The 19536-nt window shown below is 36.1% G+C and overlaps 1 protein-coding gene across 2 annotated transcripts in view; it reads right to left on the minus strand.

Annotated features, from left to right (window-relative positions):
• The window catches only part of TOMM70 (translocase of outer mitochondrial membrane 70), a 32904-nt gene that overhangs the window by 11936 nt on the left and 1432 nt on the right, over positions 1–19536 (minus strand). For both annotated transcript variants that reach the window (XM_025416497.3, XM_025416506.3), the window contains exons 2-5: positions 9264–9437; positions 6914–7040; positions 5225–5334; positions 2139–2287 (exon numbers count right to left, since the gene is read on the minus strand). In XM_025416497.3, the coding sequence (XP_025272282.1) occupies positions 2139–2287; positions 5225–5334; positions 6914–7040; positions 9264–9437 (560 nt within the window). The remainder of the gene's footprint in view (positions 1–2138; positions 2288–5224; positions 5335–6913; positions 7041–9263; positions 9438–19536) is intronic.

Consider the following 19536-nt stretch of genomic DNA (forward strand, 5'->3'; position numbering starts at 1 on the left):
TTTTTTCACGTATCTGTTGGCCATGTGTATGTCTTCTTTGGAGAAGTGTCTGTTCATGTCTTCTGCCCATTTCTTGTTTTGTACTATTTGTTTTTTGGGTGTTGAGTTTGATAACTTCTTTAAAGATCTTGGATACTAGCCCTTTATCTGATATAAAAGGCAAGGATCTTCTCCCATTCTGTAGGTTACCTTTTAGTTTTGCTGACTGTTTCCTTTACTGTGCAGAAGCTTTTTATCTTGATGAAGTCCCAATAGTTCATTATTGCTTTTGTTTCCCTTGCCTTTAGAGAGGTTTCTAGCAAGAAGTTGCTACGGCTGAGGTTGAAGAGGTTGCTGCCTGTGTTCTCCTCTAGGATTTTGATGGATTTGTCTCACATTTAGGTCTTTCAACCATTTTGAATTTATCTTTGTGTACAGTGTAAGAAAATGGCCCAGTTTCATTCTTCTACAAGTGGCTGTCCATTTCCCAGCACCATTATTTGAAGAGACCTTTTTCCATTGGATATTCTTTCCTTTTCTGTCAAGATTAGTTGACCATAGAGTTGAGGGTCCATTTCTGGGTTCTCTATTCTGTTCCACTGACCTATTTGTCTGTTTTTGTGCCAGTACCATACCGCTTTCTAACTTGCCTTGAAGTCAGGCATTGTGAGACCACCAGCATCTTTTTCAACATTCCTCTGGCTATTTAGGGTCTTCTCCAGTTCCATACAGATTTTAGGAATATTTGTTCCAGGTCTGTGAAAATGTTGATGGTATTTTAATAGGGATTACACTGAATTTGTAGATTGCTCTGGGTAGAACAGACATTATAATGATATTTATTCTTCCAATCCATGAGCATGGAATGTTTTCCATTTCTCTGTGTCTTCCTCAATTTCTTTCCTAAGTATTCTGTAGTTTTTAAGAATACAGATCCTTTACCTCTTTGGGTAGGTTTATTCCTAGGTGTCTTACAGTTTTTGGTGCAACTTTAAATGGATTGACTCCTTAATTCCTCTTTCTTCTGTCTCATTGTTAGTGTATAGAAATGCAACGGATTGTTGTACATCAATTTTTATATGCTGCCATGTTGTTAAATTCCTGTATGAGTTCTACCAATTTTGGGGTTCTAATCTATTGGGTTTCCACATAAAGTATCATGTCATCTAAGATGGTAACTTTTATTGAGAATGCTTGTAGAGGAATTTTTTTTTGACCTGAAAAGGAAATTAATACTAGCTGACCTCAAAGGGGTCTTACAAATATAAGGCTCCATAAGTTCAAGTACACTTTCTCATTTCATTTGTTATATATCCTGAGTAGAGAAAATTGGCAAGTAACTTAAGCAAGATTAGCCAAAATCGTATAAACTCTCTTAATTTATCCTATAATTACATTCTAATACTCCCTGCACTTTAACTTCATTGTAGTTTTTCTAGCAAGGACTATCCTTAACCTGAAGAGGAAATTATTGGCATTGTCTTAAACATTTACTTCTCAACTACAATTTTCTGAAAAGACTTTGTATCAACTAACTAAAATTTGAGTATCTCAGTAAAATTATGCATAGTATCTTCCCTTGAATGGTGGCCAACAACAGATGAAAAATTAGGAGATACAGATCAAAAGCAATGTTTCTTCAAACTTTCCAATATGCTATAGATGCTTTGCTACAGGAACAATATTCTATTTTTTCAGAACTCATTAAAAATGTCATGTTGCTAAATAATATTGTACCTTCTCTTAGAATAGCTAGCCTTTACAGCAAAACACAATATTGATAAATATAAATGGATAAATATAAATGGATAAATATAATGGATAATGGATGACTTATATACTACATCACATCACTTGATCTCCAGTTGTTAACATAGCATCTTGTACTTTGGTTTCAATTTTCTATAAAAGCAAACACAAGAAGCCCAAAGAATGGCTAGGCAAGCAGAAAACAAAAACTTTGAAGAACATCACTCTTCAGGGTACTCCTAAGCACCTCACAGTTTATAAACCTCCCTGCACTAAAACATCTGGCTGTTGAGCTACATGATAATTTTCAAGTTAGTGCCCCTATTCCAACAGTCAACCACTTGACTCAGTGGGAATCCTCTTGAGAATATCGTGTAGAACTATGTAGATATTATGCTTGATATACTTACTTTTCTTTAACTTCTGAAGCTTCTCCTTCTTTGTCTTTATCTTCATCAGACTTCTCTCCTTTAAGCATGGGCTGAGAAATTATATCGTCCGTGAAAGAACTGAAGTAAGATTTGATAAACTGTGGAGATGGCATCAGAGGTTCACGATTCTGAAATTTAATCATGTTTAAATATGTCCAAATGAGAAAACACTGACCAAAGAAGTGGGTACATTTGTACAACACTGAGGATGACTGCTGTAAAAATTGGAATCTCATTCTCAAATAACTGAAGAATATTGGGCTCCAAACCACAAGACAAGAGACAGTGAAATAGTAAAGCTACCCATCCCAGCTGTTCAAAGCAGGTTTTAAATGACACCTCCCTAGGGCTCTTGGATGGTGCAGTCAGCTAGATGTCTGACTCTTGATTTCAGCCTAGGTCATGATCTCAGGGTCATGAGACAGAGCCCTGAGTTGGGGCTGAGCATGGATGGAGTCTGCTTAAGATATCTCCTTCTCCCTCTGTGCCCCTCCCCTGACAAACAGATATGTGTGGTCTCTCTCAGATAAGTAAAAATTAAATGATAATTCTATCCAAAGATATTAAAATCAAACCTAGCACTACTCACGAAAAGCTAAAGGTGAAATGTGGAACACAGGAGGCAAATCATTGCTGAGTTATTTAAAAATTATCTCCTTCTAGCACACCTGGTTGACTAAGTCAGTATAGCATGCAACTCTTAGTCCTAGAGTTTTAAGTTCGAGTCCCACACTGGGTGCAGAGATTGCTTAAAAACCAAATCTTAAAAATAAAAATGTAATAAAAAAATAAAGATGCTCTTCCTCTGGTCTCTGTCCTAGAAGATCAGCATCTTAATTAACCACTCAAGACCACATCTTACGCAGGTGCTGTAATGTTAAGTCTACTTACCACGGGGTTTCATGTGAAGATCTCCATTACAGTAAACGCCATTGAAAGTCCGAGTGAAATCACACTTCTCGTTTAAATTACTACTTTTTGGCATGGCAACCTGATTCATTGTTATAGAAGTATTTTATTTCTCCTTTTAGTCTGATTAGGATACAGTTTTAAAAAGGGTAGAGGGAATAACATAGCTTTAAGGCTCTTATCATATAATCTGGATCCTTTATCTTAAAAATTCAACACAAAGATTTTAAATTGAAATATGGTATTTTAAACTGTATGCATAACAAATACCATTTCTGTTATTTTGGTAGATTTAATGCCTTTGTACTTGAGGAGGAAAAAAAAAAAAGGAATTTGGCTTTGTAAGTAAATGACCTAATCTAGGATAAATGAGATTGGGAAAGAATAAAAACAGGAAATCTAAGGGAAAACCTGTATTTTTGTGGAAGAGATTAAATGTTTTAATCTAGGATTATATAAATTAATAGTTTAAATCAAATGGTCACTTCAAGTGAAAAGTATGCTTAACTTCAGTATTTCACTAAAGACTGCCATAGGAATATACAGTGGTAATCATTTGCCACTTTAAATAGCAGTTACTGAAGGCTGAGTAAATCATTAATGTCTTTTAGCTTACTATTTCAGTTTGGAAAAGGCACCTCTCTACCCACTATACAGAATTACAAATTTAAAATGAAAACAATATAAGTAATGGACTTAAGTATCAAAGGAACAAGATACAAATTCTAGCTCTGCCACTTATTAGCCATGTAACCTTGTACACATCATTGTCAGTTTTCTCATCTCGGAAATGGTAATAACAATACTTGCCTTATTTATCTTACAGGGTTGTTGTAAAAATAAAAACAATAATGTGAAAAATATCTAGAGATTTTGTGCCACAAAGGTGGCATACAAACAGATTAAAAAATGTAAGTAGAGGGGCACAGCTGGGAGAGTGATCTTGGGATTGTGAGTTTGAGCCCTATGATGAGTGTAGAGATTACTTAAATAACTTAAAAATATATATACATGTAAATGGAAACTGATTTGGAAACTATGTAAATGTGGGTTATCTTATTTTCTTACCTTAAGTCCAGCCAATATAATCAGTCAACAGTAATATTATATAAATATACACAAGGAAGCTAGGCTCTCTCAAGGTTGTGAGACTATTACGTGGTATTTACAGTGTTTTAAGGATCCCCAGTTCTAGGAAATGCTCAAGGGAAAAGGGTTCCAGAGTTTAAAGACATGAGAACAACTACAGCTATATTCCTCTTGGTGGAGATTCACAATATATCCTAGCACATTAAAGTCCTGCAGAGAAGAAATATTCACTGTTTAACTCAGTGAATATTCAGGAGGGCAAAAGTAAAAACACGTCAGCTTATTAAAATCAATTTAAGAGAAAAGTTATTCTTAAAGAAAAAAGGAGCAATTGCCTCAATATTACTGAAGTTTAGCAGAAGATCTCCAGTGATATTTAGCCTGTGTGGTACTCCCATGACACTCTACTTCTATCCTTCCATAACACTTCACCCTATTATGCCTTTTACACTGATTAAGGATTTCTCAGTAAATTGTTAATTCTGTAAGGACAAGGGCCATATCTATCTACCCTTCTAAAATCCTCACCATGGAGTTTTATTTAATGAATGTTTCTTGAATTAAGTCATCTGTTATAGACTGCATAAAACCAGTGTCAATTTATGTAGTATTGCTTTAAAAACTTTAATGATATAGACAAGAGTTGGCAAACTTTTCCAGTAAAAGACCAGTAATAAGTATTTTAGGCTTTGCAGGCCCTATAGTCGTCACAACCACTCCACTCTGCTGTCTTAGCTTAAAAGCAGCCAAAAACAGTATCTCAGTGCTGTGTTCCAATAAAACATTATTTATACAAACAGGTGGCAGACTGGATGTGGCCATAGGCCTTGTTTGGTGACCCCTAATGTAGATGAATTCTTTCAGTATTCTCCAGATACCATATTGGAGATAGTCTACATTCTTATTTTGAAAAGATAAGACACACAAGCCCAAGATCACAGGAAAAGGAATGTAATCCAGATCTAATTTCAGTTGTTACCATTACTATCACATCCAAGTTTAAGCAGTGTAAATTAAAAATGACCCTTAGTAATGTAAAGTCCCTCTATTGATCAACTCAGATTTACCTTGTATTTTTCTTTGGCTTTCTCTTTTCCAAGAAGTTTAAGAACTTTATCAGCTAACAGCATGCTTTGTTGATTTTGGAACCCTTCTAGTATACACACAGCAGTGACATCTAGAAATGATGGAAAAGATAAAAGTGTAACATTATCACAAAGACGATCAGCAGCATCAAATGGGCACAATGTTACCATCGAAAGCCAAACCAAATTGACAGCCTGATGTAGCTATCAATTTCATTTCCAATAAATTGAATCTGTTCAACACCTTAGTTTTATAAGCTCTATAATCAAATTCAAAGCTCAGGAATTCATTCCATTTCTTTGGTTATTCGCTTTCCTCACCTGTGAAATCCAAGGGACTATACTGCATGGTTTGTGATGTTTCTCACCACTCTTACATTCTACAAAGTAAATAAACAAGGAATCCAGGAAGATTCTCTTCTGGCCAGTACCTAAAGGCCAAATCAATGAAATGTGGCTCTCTCATGTCTGATTCTTTTTATAGGCCTCAGAGTTATTCCTTGTGTCCAAAGCCATCTGGCCACAGAGCTCTCAATTAAATCTGCTGCAAAATACCATTTTCATCTGGTTATGCCACAGCTCAAGATAAATTGGTTTCAAATTTAAAAGGTCAGTGGTTCCCTAAACTCTCAACCTTTCAGAGTACTCAAACACTGGCTGTTCCCACTCTTTCTGAATTCAGTTGCTCAAAATTCTAAATCCTTGCTCCTCCAAACAAGTCCGTCTGCTGGATGTTCCCCTGAACCTGGTAATGCCAATGTCAATGTCTTTTTCCCCATCCCATTCCTCCTAAGATTCACTTAACCTCCTTTCTACTAATTGGTAACTGTTAGTAACTTCAACGTTGGCTCAAAAGTCAGAATCCTCTTTTACAAAGCAACCATCCTTCCACCCACCACCAAGGCACACGACACCACAAAAAACTCAAATTTTTCTAAAATGTTCTCTAAATCACCCTCACTTGGTAATCTAGACTTTAAAAATAAAATGGCTTTTTCCTTTTAAATGATGTTATTTTAAAAATTATTTATGGCAAAATCTGATTATTGATGCTTTTAAAGCAGATTTAGCCTGTAGGAATTACACTTTGGTTTAGCTCCATATCACCTACAAAAATGTACTTTAAAAGCCAGTGGCCAATATTCTAACTGAAGTTTTGGAAGCAAATATGGCCAATTAGAGGCCACAGAATAATATTTATAGTATTTACTGAGAATGAAAAATTGACTTGATGCTTTGTACTGACTGCATAATTTCCAATCAGGTATAAAATCATGTTTCCTTTAATGATTCATTTCAAAACTGTTTCATAGTTATATAGGATAATCACTAAAAATATACAGAATTTTAGCAACACTATCACTTGCTAACACCTATTTTCTGATTTCTTAATCACGGAATTACACTGAGGCTCATTAACTGCCAAGTTAAAAATGTATAGTATGTAAACTTCAAATCTTAGTACTAAATTTAATTCCATAATTGAGAAGGAATAATACTCAAGTATCAGGCAATCTCAATTTAAACTAGAAAACAAATTCTCAGTTGGGAAAGAATCTAACCTTTAAATACAAGTGATTTCTCTACTCACGAGCAGAGTTTCATATAAATTTACCAATGACTACAAAGCCTTTAGTAATTTTCATTATGTAAACACAAAAATACCCTCACCTTCTAAACATTCCTTCTTATTGTCTAGCTTCTCGTGGGCTTTTGCACGTCTAAAGAGAGCTTTCACATATTTGGGATTAAGTTCAACAGCCTTTGTACAATCTTGTGCCACCTCTTTCCATTTTTGCTGTAATTAAAAGTATTAAAAAAAAAGTCACACTAAAGGAAGCACCGTTCAAGAGAAATCAGTTTTGGGAACTTAACAGGCTGAGTATTAAAGGGTTCCACAACACACAGAAATATTCCCAATACATAAAGAGAGTTAGTATCCACAATATATTATAACAGCTCATATAAATACCTGTAATAAAGAAAAGCAACCTGATTTTCAAAAACAGGCCAAAGACCTACTTAGGCCATCTTTCTACCACCAAATCTATAAACCTACCTGCATCTCTGTGCTTATGTCATCTCCTTCCTGCTGTCAGAATTAAGGAAGTGCCTCTCTTCATCAAAGGCTACCCCTCCACCACCTGTGATCTGGATCCATAGTGTCCCCACTTCAAGGACGTCACTGTTTAGCTATTTCTCCTCTGCATCAATCTACATCTCTACTGAAGAAGCATTCCCATGAGCATAAAAACACTCGCTCTAGAACTTTCCATCTTTTAAAAATCCTCCTTTGATTCCATAATTCCCTGCAGCTACTACCCCATTTCTCAGCTCCTCTCTATTGCCAAACCTTCAAAGAATAGCCACTCTACTTGATTTGTGCCTACCTCAATATGCTCCTTTCCCAATTTCCTTTGCTAAATTCTTCCCTTCTACCTGAGTTCTGCATGTGGAACTCTCAAGGCCTCATTTCTTCTCTCCCTAGGCAATTACATCTATTGTCTTGCCATTATATAAAATCTAAAATTAGAGGACTCCTAAATATGTCTCTTTAGCCCAAACCACTCTTCTAAAATAGAGACATTTCTTAATTCAACTTCTACTTAGCTGTCTCACTCCTTCTCCACTGTACTATTACTAACATTCCTGCTTTTCTTTACCTTTCACATCCAATACAACAGCAAGTTATTGGTCTCAACTTTCATGTTTCACCTAGGCTACTACAACATCATTCTTATTTGGTCTCCCTGTCTCCACTCTTGCCTCCACTCTATATTCTTGATAGAACCTGAAAGCAATTTTAGAGGATGTTCCTGCCCTACTTAAAACCCTTAAATATTTCCTATTACACTCAGAATTAAATCCAAACCTCTTAACTTTGCAAGGTTTTTTCTCATCTGCCCTCTGCTACCTCTCCAGTTGAATCTCTTTATACCAGGATCCTTTATAATTCTTTAATAACACCAAACTCTTTCCTGCCTCAGAGCAATTACACATATGGTTTCCTCTATTTGTAACACTATCTTCTCCACAGTTTTATGCATCTACCCCATCTCCAGTCATTCCTATATTACAGATCAGGTTAATTCTTTAAAGCATTTATGAAAATGTCATTGAGTAGTTCGTTGTTTGGTTCTCCTTGAGCTCTATGCATAATTGTTTGCTTTTATAAACCCAGCTTCTACCACCGTAACCTTCCATATAGGAGACAGTCTATAAAATTTGGTTGAACAAATAAGTGTGGAGAACAATTGCCCAATAACCACAGAAAAGGTAGGTCAACTTTAGCAACATCTCAAAAAGTGTAAATTAAAACAATGACAGTATTTTTCTCCTACCAGAATGGCAAGTATTATTAAGACGTAATATAGTCCGGGAGAACGATGGAAAACAAGCATGTTCATAAAGTACTGATGGGAGTAGGTATTGATGCTGTCTCTCTATATTCCATTTCTAGAATTTTATCCTCCCAAAAGTATGCAAAAAAAATACTTACGAAAATATTTACTCAAACACTGAATGCAATAGGTAAACTAGGAAACAATCCAAATGTTCATCAATAGAAAGATGTTCTTCAGTATACAACCATACAACACCTACTACATATAGCATTTCAGAAAGAATGAAACAAACGTGCTAAGAAAAACTACGCAAGTCGTAGTGGCAACTGAAAGAATATGTTGCAAACAATATATGTAATAAGTTTGGTCTTTCCTCTCCCACATATGCTACTATTAACATATATGGAGACAAAAAGTTGAAAAAATTGACTCAAACTGTTGAAAAGGATGGGTCACCAGAAACTGTCGTTTCCTATACTAATTTTACAAAATCTGTAAATATAACTTTGGGTTATATTTGTATCCAGCAAAACTAAGCTCTGTTCTTAAAAATGTTATATAATTAAAGGATATGAAAACAAAAAGCCTGTAATTTCAAAATAACTCAATTTATTAGATATTGGTATTAACTGAAACATTATGCAAATAAAACAAAAAGAAAAACCTAAGATACATACCAACTGTTCAAAGGCAGCAGCTCTGTTTTGATAAAATGTGGAAAGGTCAGCGTTCTTCTCTATAGGGCACAAACTGATCGCCTCAGTATAGCACTGAATAGCTTGTTCATATTTTCCTGCTTTAAAATATTTGTTGCCTTTGTTCTTGGCTGCTTGGGCTCTATCAAGAGAGTTCTAAAATGAGAGGAAATAACACTTACCAATACTCAAGAATAGATTCAGATCAGTGATTAAACAGTGATAAGCTGACAGGAGAAAAATGGGGAGGCAGTATGGCGGTTTACAGTGTAAGCTGCTTCATATACATACTTCAAGGGATAAAGTCTCAGGAGGACTGCTTAGCCAAAGGTTTATGTATCTTTTTTTCTTAATACAAGTTTTTATTTAAAATTTGGTTAGTTAACATACAGAGCAATTAGTTTTTGGAGTAGAATTCAGTAATTCCCCACTTACATACAACACTCAGCGCTCCTCACAAGTGCCCTCCTTAATATCCATCACCCATCTAGCCCGTCACCCTCCACCCACGTCCCTCTATCAACTGTGTTTTTTCTCCATTGTTAAGAGTCTCTACGGCTTGTTTCCTTCTCTTTTCTTCTTTCCCCCCTTCCCATATGTTTTTATTTTTTCCTTAAATTCCATAAGATTTATGTATTTTTAATTAAAAAAAAAAAAAACAACTGCTACAGTACTTTCAATTTAAAAATCCACTTTCCTGCCATTCCTGCCAGCAAGAGTTGTGACAGCTAATTTTTGCCAGTCTAATGGGTTCTCAATCAGGTGATCTCTGGAGAGGACACATTTAACAATGTCTGGAAACATTTCTGATAGTCACAACTGCAGGAGGTAGGGGTGAGTAGCTGCTGTTGTTACCTAATGAATAGACACCAGGGATGCTGCTCAACATTCTGCAATGCACAGGACAGTTTATCAACACAAAGAACTATCAAATCCAAAATGTCAATAGTGTCCAGTTCATTGAAAAACCATGACAGAAAGTAATATTCCAGTATTATTTTAATTTGCATTTTCCTCATTATTAATAAATCTGAAAATCTCATGTTTACTAACCATGTGGTTTTCTTATTCTGAAAACCATTTATTCATATGTGTTACTATTTTTGTTAGGCTGTCAACAGTGTAGAATAGATACTAGAAACACTTTGCCTTCTTCATTATAATTGTTATCCCAAATCTGTTGTTTGTTCATCAGTACATTTTTTTACTCCTATCTTTGTTTCAGAGTCTTCCTAGGGATGCCTGGGTGGCTCATCGGTTGAACATCTATCTATCTTTGGCTCAGGGCGTGATCCCGGAGACCCAGAATCGAGTCCCATGTCAGGCTCCCTGCATGGAGCCTGCTTCTTCTCCCTTGTCTTGGGTCTCTGCCTCTCTCTCATGAATAAATATAATCTTTTTTTTTTTTTTAAAGAACCTTCCTGGGGGACTCAACTTACATACTTCATGTGTACAATATGGAAGAGTTGGTAGTTACCACCTACTAAGGACAGCTATGAGTACTTCAGTCAACATTTGGGAAGCATTCTGGAGAAGATTCCAGTTATTCAGGATCTAGCTACTAAGTCTAGGAGCTTTGTGGCATGTCTTAACTCAAAACTGTGTTTGTCAGAATCATCCAACTTTTTTTTTTTTTAAGACTTATTTATTTATTCATTCATGAGACACACACACACAGAGAGGCAGAGACATAGGCAGAAGGAGAAGCAGGTTCCCCACAGGAAGCCCAATGCAAGACTTGATCCCCGGACCCGGAATCATGCCCTGAGCCAAAGGCAAACACTCAACCGCTGAGCTACCCAGGTGTCCCAGCATCATCCAACTTTAACAAATATGTGATTATGAAAGAATATATATATCTTCAATAGGTAAGCACCAGCAAAGCAGAAACAGCTGCCCTTACAAATAACTTCTAGGAATTGTGAAAGCCAAGTGGCTTAGGGACCAGGACATCTCACTCAGAAACAGAAAATGAAATAGCAACACTTTTTTGCATCTGCTCTTTTTTCCCCTTACTCTTGCTTTATTTTTCTTTGCTGCCCCCCTCTCATTTTAAAGATTTTATTTACTCATGAGAGACAAAGAGAGAGAGAGAGAGAGAGAGAGGCAGACACAGTCAGAGGGAGAAGCAGGCTCCATGCAGGGAGCCTGATGTGGGACTCGATCCCAGATCCTGGGATCACGCTCTGAGCAGAAGGCAGATGTTCAACTGCTGAGCCACCCAGGCACCCCCCCAACCCATCTTAGTACAAATATAGTTATTTTTTAGAAGTATAGTATGCAAAAGACTTGTTGGAAACCCCATTCATGTAAGTCCAGACATATTAATAACATTTTTTAAAAGTAGGCTCCACACCCAACATGGAGCTTGAACTCCCAACCCTGGATATCAAGAGTATGGGCATGCTCTACTCAATGAGCCAGCCAGGTACCACCTCTGTTCAGAATATTAAACAGCCAGTTTAAGCCAGCTAGTATCAATAAGGAACATATTTTAAAACTAGCATGTAGGAAGATGAAAAGAACCAAACCACAAATAAAAGATGAATATAAAATCTTTCATTTGTCAAAAGCCTTAGTCATCTTTCCAAAACTTTTGACAGTGAAAATCCTTAGCACAAAACATCTGCAATAGAAACCAGGAATCTCTTACATGGCTGTAGACTTATAGGAGGGCAACTATCAAGATGATTGCTGGAAAACTGCATTTGAAGCAACCTCAACAGTCCTCCCACTCCACCAAGAGAAGCAGAAGTCAGATTGGAGTATCTGATTCCTGATTCTGGCTCAGGTCATGATCTCAGGTTAGTGAGATTGAGCCCCGTGTTGTGTTGGGTGTGTAGTGTGTCTAAGATTCTCTTTCTCCATCTCCCTCTTCCCCTTCCCACCCCTCTTTCTCCCTCTTAAAAGCAAAAGAAAGGAAAAAAAAAAAGAGTTTTAACAGAGCACCAATTAGACATCTTGAAAATTAAAAGGGATTATTACAGTCAACTCAGTAGATAGCCTAGGACTGCATGTTAGAATGGGCATAACTGAAGAGCAAATTAACAAGTAGAAGGTGGAGTCAAGGAAATCTGCCAGACTGCAGTGAAAACAGAGGCTAGGGAGGTGAAAAGTTTGTAGGAAAAATTAAATGACATGGACTATAAATCCAGATGTTCCAACATCTATTTGAAGTTTAGAAAGAAAGGCACAGAAAGGTATGTTTAAGGAAGTACTAGGAAAATTCCTTGAGCTAAAATGACACATTTTCAGATACATCACAGTTAAATCTCCCAACAAAGATCCTGAAAGTTTTTAGGTAGCAAAAAACAGACTATCCACAAAGGAAGAAGAACCAGACTGGTCTTAGAATGTCACCAACATGAGGCACTAAAACACAGTGAAGTAATAACTTTAAAGTTCTGAAGATAGATTATCTTGAGTTTAGAATCTTATACCTAGCCAAACTAGCTTTTAAGGTTGAACACAAGAACAGAAATAGAGGTGGTGCAACTCTCTTACCACAAAAATAAACTCCAAAGTGGAGCAAATGATCAATACAATAAATAACAAGTAGAAAGGGGAAGATAAAGAAACAAAAAAGCAGTTTACATATAGCAGGAACCTTAAACTTATTAATAATAACAATAAATGTAAAAAGGTTAACTCTCCATATTAAAAAACTATGCTGCCTAGTAGGAGTGACCTAAAACAAAGTGATAGGTAAAAAAAAAAAAAAAAAAAAAAAAAGAAAAAAGTAAAGTTACAGAAGACAAATACTACGAAAAAGGAGGCAGTATCAGATAAATAACCATTAAAAAGCCTCAGATGGAACACAGAAGAACGGTTTTATTGATAAAAAGCACAGTATGCCAAGAACACATCATAATCACAAATCTTTATGTGCCTAATAGAACTTCAAAATAATGAAATTCAGTTACTTTTGACATTAACCACCAAGAAAAACATTCTTCCAATTTCTGGCAAAAAGTTTACAATGTTTCTAAGTCATTTAGAACATGGCTAATACACATCCTTAAACACTAAGGACTTTATGTAGAAAATAATAAAATTAAAAGCATGTGAGAAGTCTATTTGGTTACAAACCTACTAAAGATTTACTTAGTATTTTTAATAAAGATTTTCAGATTACATAAAAAACATTTTCTGGACAGAGTAATAACCTTATTTCATTAACAGAAATAGGCAGTCAACTCTTTCCTGTTTACTAGAAGTTAAGGCTAATATCAGATAGAATACTAGAGAAAGCAGTCATAGCAAGGCCTGACAAGTTAAAAGAACAGAGAAATGAGTACACAAGGCTTCCTTCTTCTACTTAGGATAGACACTTCTTACTTTTATTCAGCAAGGTCTATATCAACTTAAAAACAATCAAGTGAACCTTTTAATTAGCTATTTTCCTCCACTTAGTAAAGTTTTACAATAGCTCCTTTTAAAATTATTAAACATTCTTTACTTTTTAATTAAATTAATTTCTGGCTGGCTCAATCATTAGAGCATGTGCCTCTTGATCTCAGGGTTGTGAGTTTGGGCCCCAACCTGAGTGTAGAGATTACTTAAAAGTAAAATCTTAAAAAAAAATTTTCCTTTAACTCCTAAGGCCAAAATCAGAATCTGCTTAATTGCCTTATTGCAAAAACAAACAAACAAGCCACACAGGTCTGAATGACACTCTGTGGAAAAGGATCATATTACAATAGGCAAACCACCAAGCTACAGATTTTCCTCCACTGCCACTCCAGAAAACAACTTAGCTACATTTTCAGGGAGCACGATTTTGGTTAACATCCCTATCACCCTAAGCTCACTGCCTGCCCCAATACTTTCTGTCCAACTATTTCTCTTCATTAATAAAAATGCAGAGAAATAACAGCATTATAACAGGCATAGTACAGAAAAACTAATTATTTTGTCCCATTGATGAAATTTAGGACAAAAAGCTGGTTAACACAAGCCTAGCCTTCTCTTGTGTCAGGAACTAGATCCCATTTTCATAAGCTTTGAGGTCAAAACCAGGAAGAAATTAAAGTATATGCACTGGACACAAAGTTTATATTAGAAAACACATGACTAACAATTCTTTATGAGGGATTTTAATTCCATCCTATAGGAATCCTTTGTACTACTTTTCAGTAACTCACCACCAGTCTACATTCTCAAGTTATAATAACTTTCAGAATTAAAATTGAAGTTAGAGCATAGGTCCAAAAGACAATTTTGAAAGCATATTTTATAAATGAAAAATGATGACATACAAGTCTAAAACGTAATGGGAACATCTCAAAATGCTGTATCTTTCATACGGTCTATTTGCATATCTAAAAGCTACCAGGAGACTTAAAAGTCTATAAAGCCATTTATCTTAGTGGAAATCACTTTTGGTTTGGGTAGTCTTTTCAGGTTCTGAACATTCCATAATAGTTTACAATAAAAACCTGTGAAAATGCATCTCTGCATTTCTTACAACAAATTTTCTAATCGCTTTGAAAATTCTTTTTAAAAAGTAAATTGTATCATGTCATTCCCTGCTCAAAACCCTCCAATAATTTCCCACTACCATTACCTACATACAAGACTGCAAAATTCTGTTACTCTACTTCAGACACATACTCAATTTCCATACATGGGCATAAATTCAAACTGAATACCGGTCAGAATACAGATGAATTATGAAAAAGATACTTACATCTGCCTAGGTCACATAAAGCATGATTTAAAATGGCCTACTAGAAAACTTAGTCTTTTTCCCCCATCCGCACTTAGTTTCATCTCTTCAGAATAACCGTCCAGTAGAGTCAACTCCATGACTTAATGAGGTTCTGCTAAATGAATTCAACAGGGACACCTGGATGGCTCAGCGGTTGAGCGTCTGCCTTCAGTGCAGGGCGTGATCCCAGAATCTGGGATCGAATCCCACACAGGACTCCCTGCGAAGAGCCCGCTTCTCTCTCTGCCTGTCTCTCTCCCTCCCTCTCTCTCTGTGTGTCTCATGACTAAATAAATAAAAATCTTTAAAAAAATGAATTCATAAATATTTGGCGCCAAATCTTATAGCAAATCTTGAAGTTAATGCATTAAGCAAAAAAATCAACTGTCAAAATTACTTTTGAAGAATTTTTAACAGAGTCTCCCACTGGAGAGGTGGTAGATGCTATTACTATCCTCATTTTACAGATAAAGCAACTGAAGGCCAGAGAGACTAATCTGCCTAAGGCAGGATTCAAATTCAAGCAATCTGACTCCAGGTTGCCTAAACTTTACTTTTGTACTGCTTGGATTATCATCCATGTTTTATAAAGAATATCATTAGAATCACACCCACATTCACATTCTGGAACTAAAAGAGAACAGATTAAGATATCATATCTTGCTCACTATTGATTCTAGGGCAAAAGGTCTTTATATGAAAAGACAAAGAGACTTGTCAGCACAATTAAATCTTTTTCTTTCTTTATGCCAAGCAATTATAACTGAATTCATTTTAGTTACATTTGATATAACTCCACCATACAACAACCAACAGGATAGTCTTTATCCTGAAGGAATACTAGGGGCAGTGCAAGAAACAAACAAGTAGACTGGTAATTCCCCTAAAGGATTACCACTAATTTAAAAAACTGAAACTCCAAATCACATCAGGAAAATATACATTAGGTGATTAGTAAATTGTGTTATAACCAGAAAATTATTAGACCCAAAGTAACAACTGCATATACATACACACACACATCCAGAACTTGGGTAAGACATAAGAATTAAAAACAAGTAACTCAAGTAATAAATGTAAAAGGAAACAATGAGAAAAGTGTGCACACTGTGCTAGAACTTGTCAGGCAAGAAGCAAAACCTAGGAATCTGCCCCACACCTTTTGCAGAGGCATATCTACTCTGGAAAACAAGTAACATTTTAAGACCAAAGCAACATATTAAAGTATAGTACCAGTAAATTTAGTGGAATACAAAGTTAAAAAAAAAAAATCAAAAAGGTACTTATAGGGATTGCTCTGGAACCAAAATGTATGTAATCACATAGTGATATGCCCATGTAAGAGTTCCAGAAAAGGTTACACGACCTACATGTTGTGATTTGAATGAGAAGGTAGGAGTATTGGACAGTGTTCACAAAATATCCAAAGGCAAAAAACATGCAAAAATGTCAAGAGATAAAGTTGAAGAGGTAAGCAGTATCAAGATCATGGAGGGTCTTAAATGACCATGAGTTTGAACTTTATCTTGTGGGCAGCAAACAGAGCACCACTTAATGATTTTAAGCATGGGGTAGTCAGGATTTATTCTGGTAGTGACAAAATAGATAAGAGGAAGACAATGAGGGGAGCAGTTATTTAGTTGAGAAATAATGACAGTGGGAAGGTAGTAGTGAGACCTAAGAATTTGCTGGATGTTTTCTGAACTGGATGTGGAAACATGCAAGGAGCAGAAAAAATGATATCCAAGTCTCTGGTTTGGGAAACTAGTTAGATGAAGCACACTGATAGGACTATTATCAGGGGAAAAAAAACAAAAAACAAAAACAGGATGTGATGTGATATATCTGTGAAGCAATGAAGTGAAAATTCCCCTTAAATGTGCACCTCTTAAGAGGTCGAGGCTACAGACAAGAAATTAGGGAGCTATCAGTATAGGAGATAAATAAAGGTCCCGTAGAAAAAGCAAACATCCAATGAAGGTATGAAAGGAAAGAATGCTTAGGACAGAACCATGAAGATCACCAAAAGGGAGAGGCAGAGAAAAGAGCTTGGAAAGGAGACTGAACAACCAGCAAAGGCGGGATCACGAAATTCTTAAAAAGCAGAGAAAATCAGAATACAGTAATCAGAAGCCACAGGAAAAGTTATGAAATTAAGAGACCATGTGAAGTATTTCCAGGGATCAAATGAGATAAAGACTGAAAGGTGTTCATTAGATTTAGTTACATAGGAATGTCACTGGTGACCTTGATTTTTAAAAAATGACTAGAAACTCATTTGAGGAGAGAATTACTTCATTTCAAAGCTGACTGAAAACAGCAGGTTACCCCTAATTAAAATGTTTAGGTACGTCTCTCCCTTCCCATTCTAGGGTGCTTGGATTAATGATTCCTAACCATTTCATATGGGATGATTCCTGTGTAACATTAAAAAAACCTGAGGGGGATCCCTGGGTGGCGCAGCGGTTTGGCGCCTGCCTTTGGCCCAGGGCACGATCCTGGAGACCAGGGATCGAATCCCACGTCGGGCTCCCGGTGCATGGAGCCTGCTTCTCCCTCTGCCTGTGTCTCTGCCTCTCTCTGTGTGACTATCATAAATTAAAAAAAAAAAAAAAAAAAAAAGAAAAACCTGAATACCAGAATAACTATTTTTTATCATCAGATTAAAAAAACAACAGGATAAAAAGCTATTATACAGTCAATGAAGTTTTAAATAAATGCGCATTTCAAAAAATCCCTAGTTTGAAAAAAGAAATGCCTAAGACCTCAACCCGTGCGGCCAGAATACCATTACTTGGTGTGTATGTGGGTGAGGTGGTCCCTTGTGATGATAACTCAGGCCCAGAGGCCGAGAAGCCCTATGGAGAATCTTTCCAACTTCGGAGATCTGTAATTCTTCAAGCTTTTTTTTTTTTTTTAATTACTGAAACAAAACGGCACATCATTGTGGGTTTTTCAATGGCTCAAAATGGAACATGATTTAATACTTAAGTACCTCAATCTCAGATGCTATCAACTGCAATCAGATGCCTTTCCCGTTAATTAAACAGAAATATGAATTTCTGCTTTTGCTTTCCAGTGTTTATTCCAGGAAAAAAGATAATTGGATACAGTCTACATTTCACACGAAAATCTCAAGCCAGATAATTTTATTGGTTCATTTTATATGAGGCAAATGTAGGCCAAGAGACAAAAACCACTGAATTTTATTCACTGAACCCTGAACAATTGTTTGTCCATTCCTTCATCCCTTAAAAATTACAGCTATTGCTCAGGTGGACAAAGAACAGCTAGGGCATCAGGGTTCTGCTGGTTTTTCCATCAGTTGAAATAAATGATTTCCTTATTACTAAGGTTGCCAATTGAAAGGTGCTATTCAAGTATGAAGCAATTTCTCCAACCTCAGATAATAAATAAATTATAACTGGTGATCAGTTATATACAGATGGTACAGATATCTGATGGTATATCTAATGATAACTTTAAGGACCAGAGTATAAAGAAGACAAAAAATAGTCTTTCAGTATTTACTGACCATCAGTTAAAACATAAATTTCCTTGAGAGAAATGGCAAATACACTCTTACTGTTGCTTTACTGAAGCAAGAATATAGGCTCACAAATTCCTTAAGGTGAACAACCCTATGTGTAAGTTTTTGCGCAGTTTTATTTTGGGCCAAAAACAATAAATCATTTTAAAGCAGTTCAAGTTACACAAGTCAATTTTAAAATTAATTTTTAACAGCAACAACTTAAAATTGTTCTGATAATACAAAACACCCCTAAATTTAAAAATTACATCACTTTTGACCCAGGCAATGCTGAAAAACTAAAAATGGGATTTAAGAAAAATCTAAAATCTGAAAGACAGTTTGCTAAATTCTATACCAATGATATACTCAATTCAAATACCAAATGGGTGAGATGGGGTAGTATCTGAAACTGCAGGAAAACAAAAGTCAGTTTCATATATAAAAATTTTTTATTTCTAGTGATTATAGAACTAAAGGCTTTCATAGATTTCTCATTCATTGACTATCCTCCTGGGATTAAAATTAAAGTAATCGATGAAATAGGAAATCACCACAGAATTTCAGACATAGGAAAATGACAAAAGGGAGAATTCAAAGAATCCCCGTTTACCACTCTCATTAGCAGCATTCAGAAACACCAAATTCAAAGGCTGGAAAACACATAAAAGACCTAAATTACTGTAAAGCTCTTAGAGCATGGGGATGACCCCAAGACCAGAGAGACAAAGTGACTTTCCCAAGTTAACTAAGCAGGAGAGCCCCCACAAAGCGCCCACCTCCTGGTGCTCACAGTCCCTGGGCTCTTCCAGCACACCACACTGCGTCTGTTCTACACTCAAGGGGGGGGGGGGGGGCGGGGGGGAGCAAGGTTTTGCCCTCCCCTCACAAACACTACCCGGCTCTCTCCTAGCCTGGCATAACGCCGGACACAGAGCGGCCGTCACATTACGGCAATTCACTTCTACGTCAAAACTTCCTTTAAAGCTAATCTGACTACTCAGTAAAATCACGTC

The sequence above is a fragment of the Canis lupus genome, chromosome 33, assembly GCF_003254725.2.
Source record: "Canis lupus dingo isolate Sandy chromosome 33, ASM325472v2, whole genome shotgun sequence".
Lineage (NCBI taxonomy): Eukaryota > Metazoa > Chordata > Mammalia > Carnivora > Canidae > Canis > Canis lupus.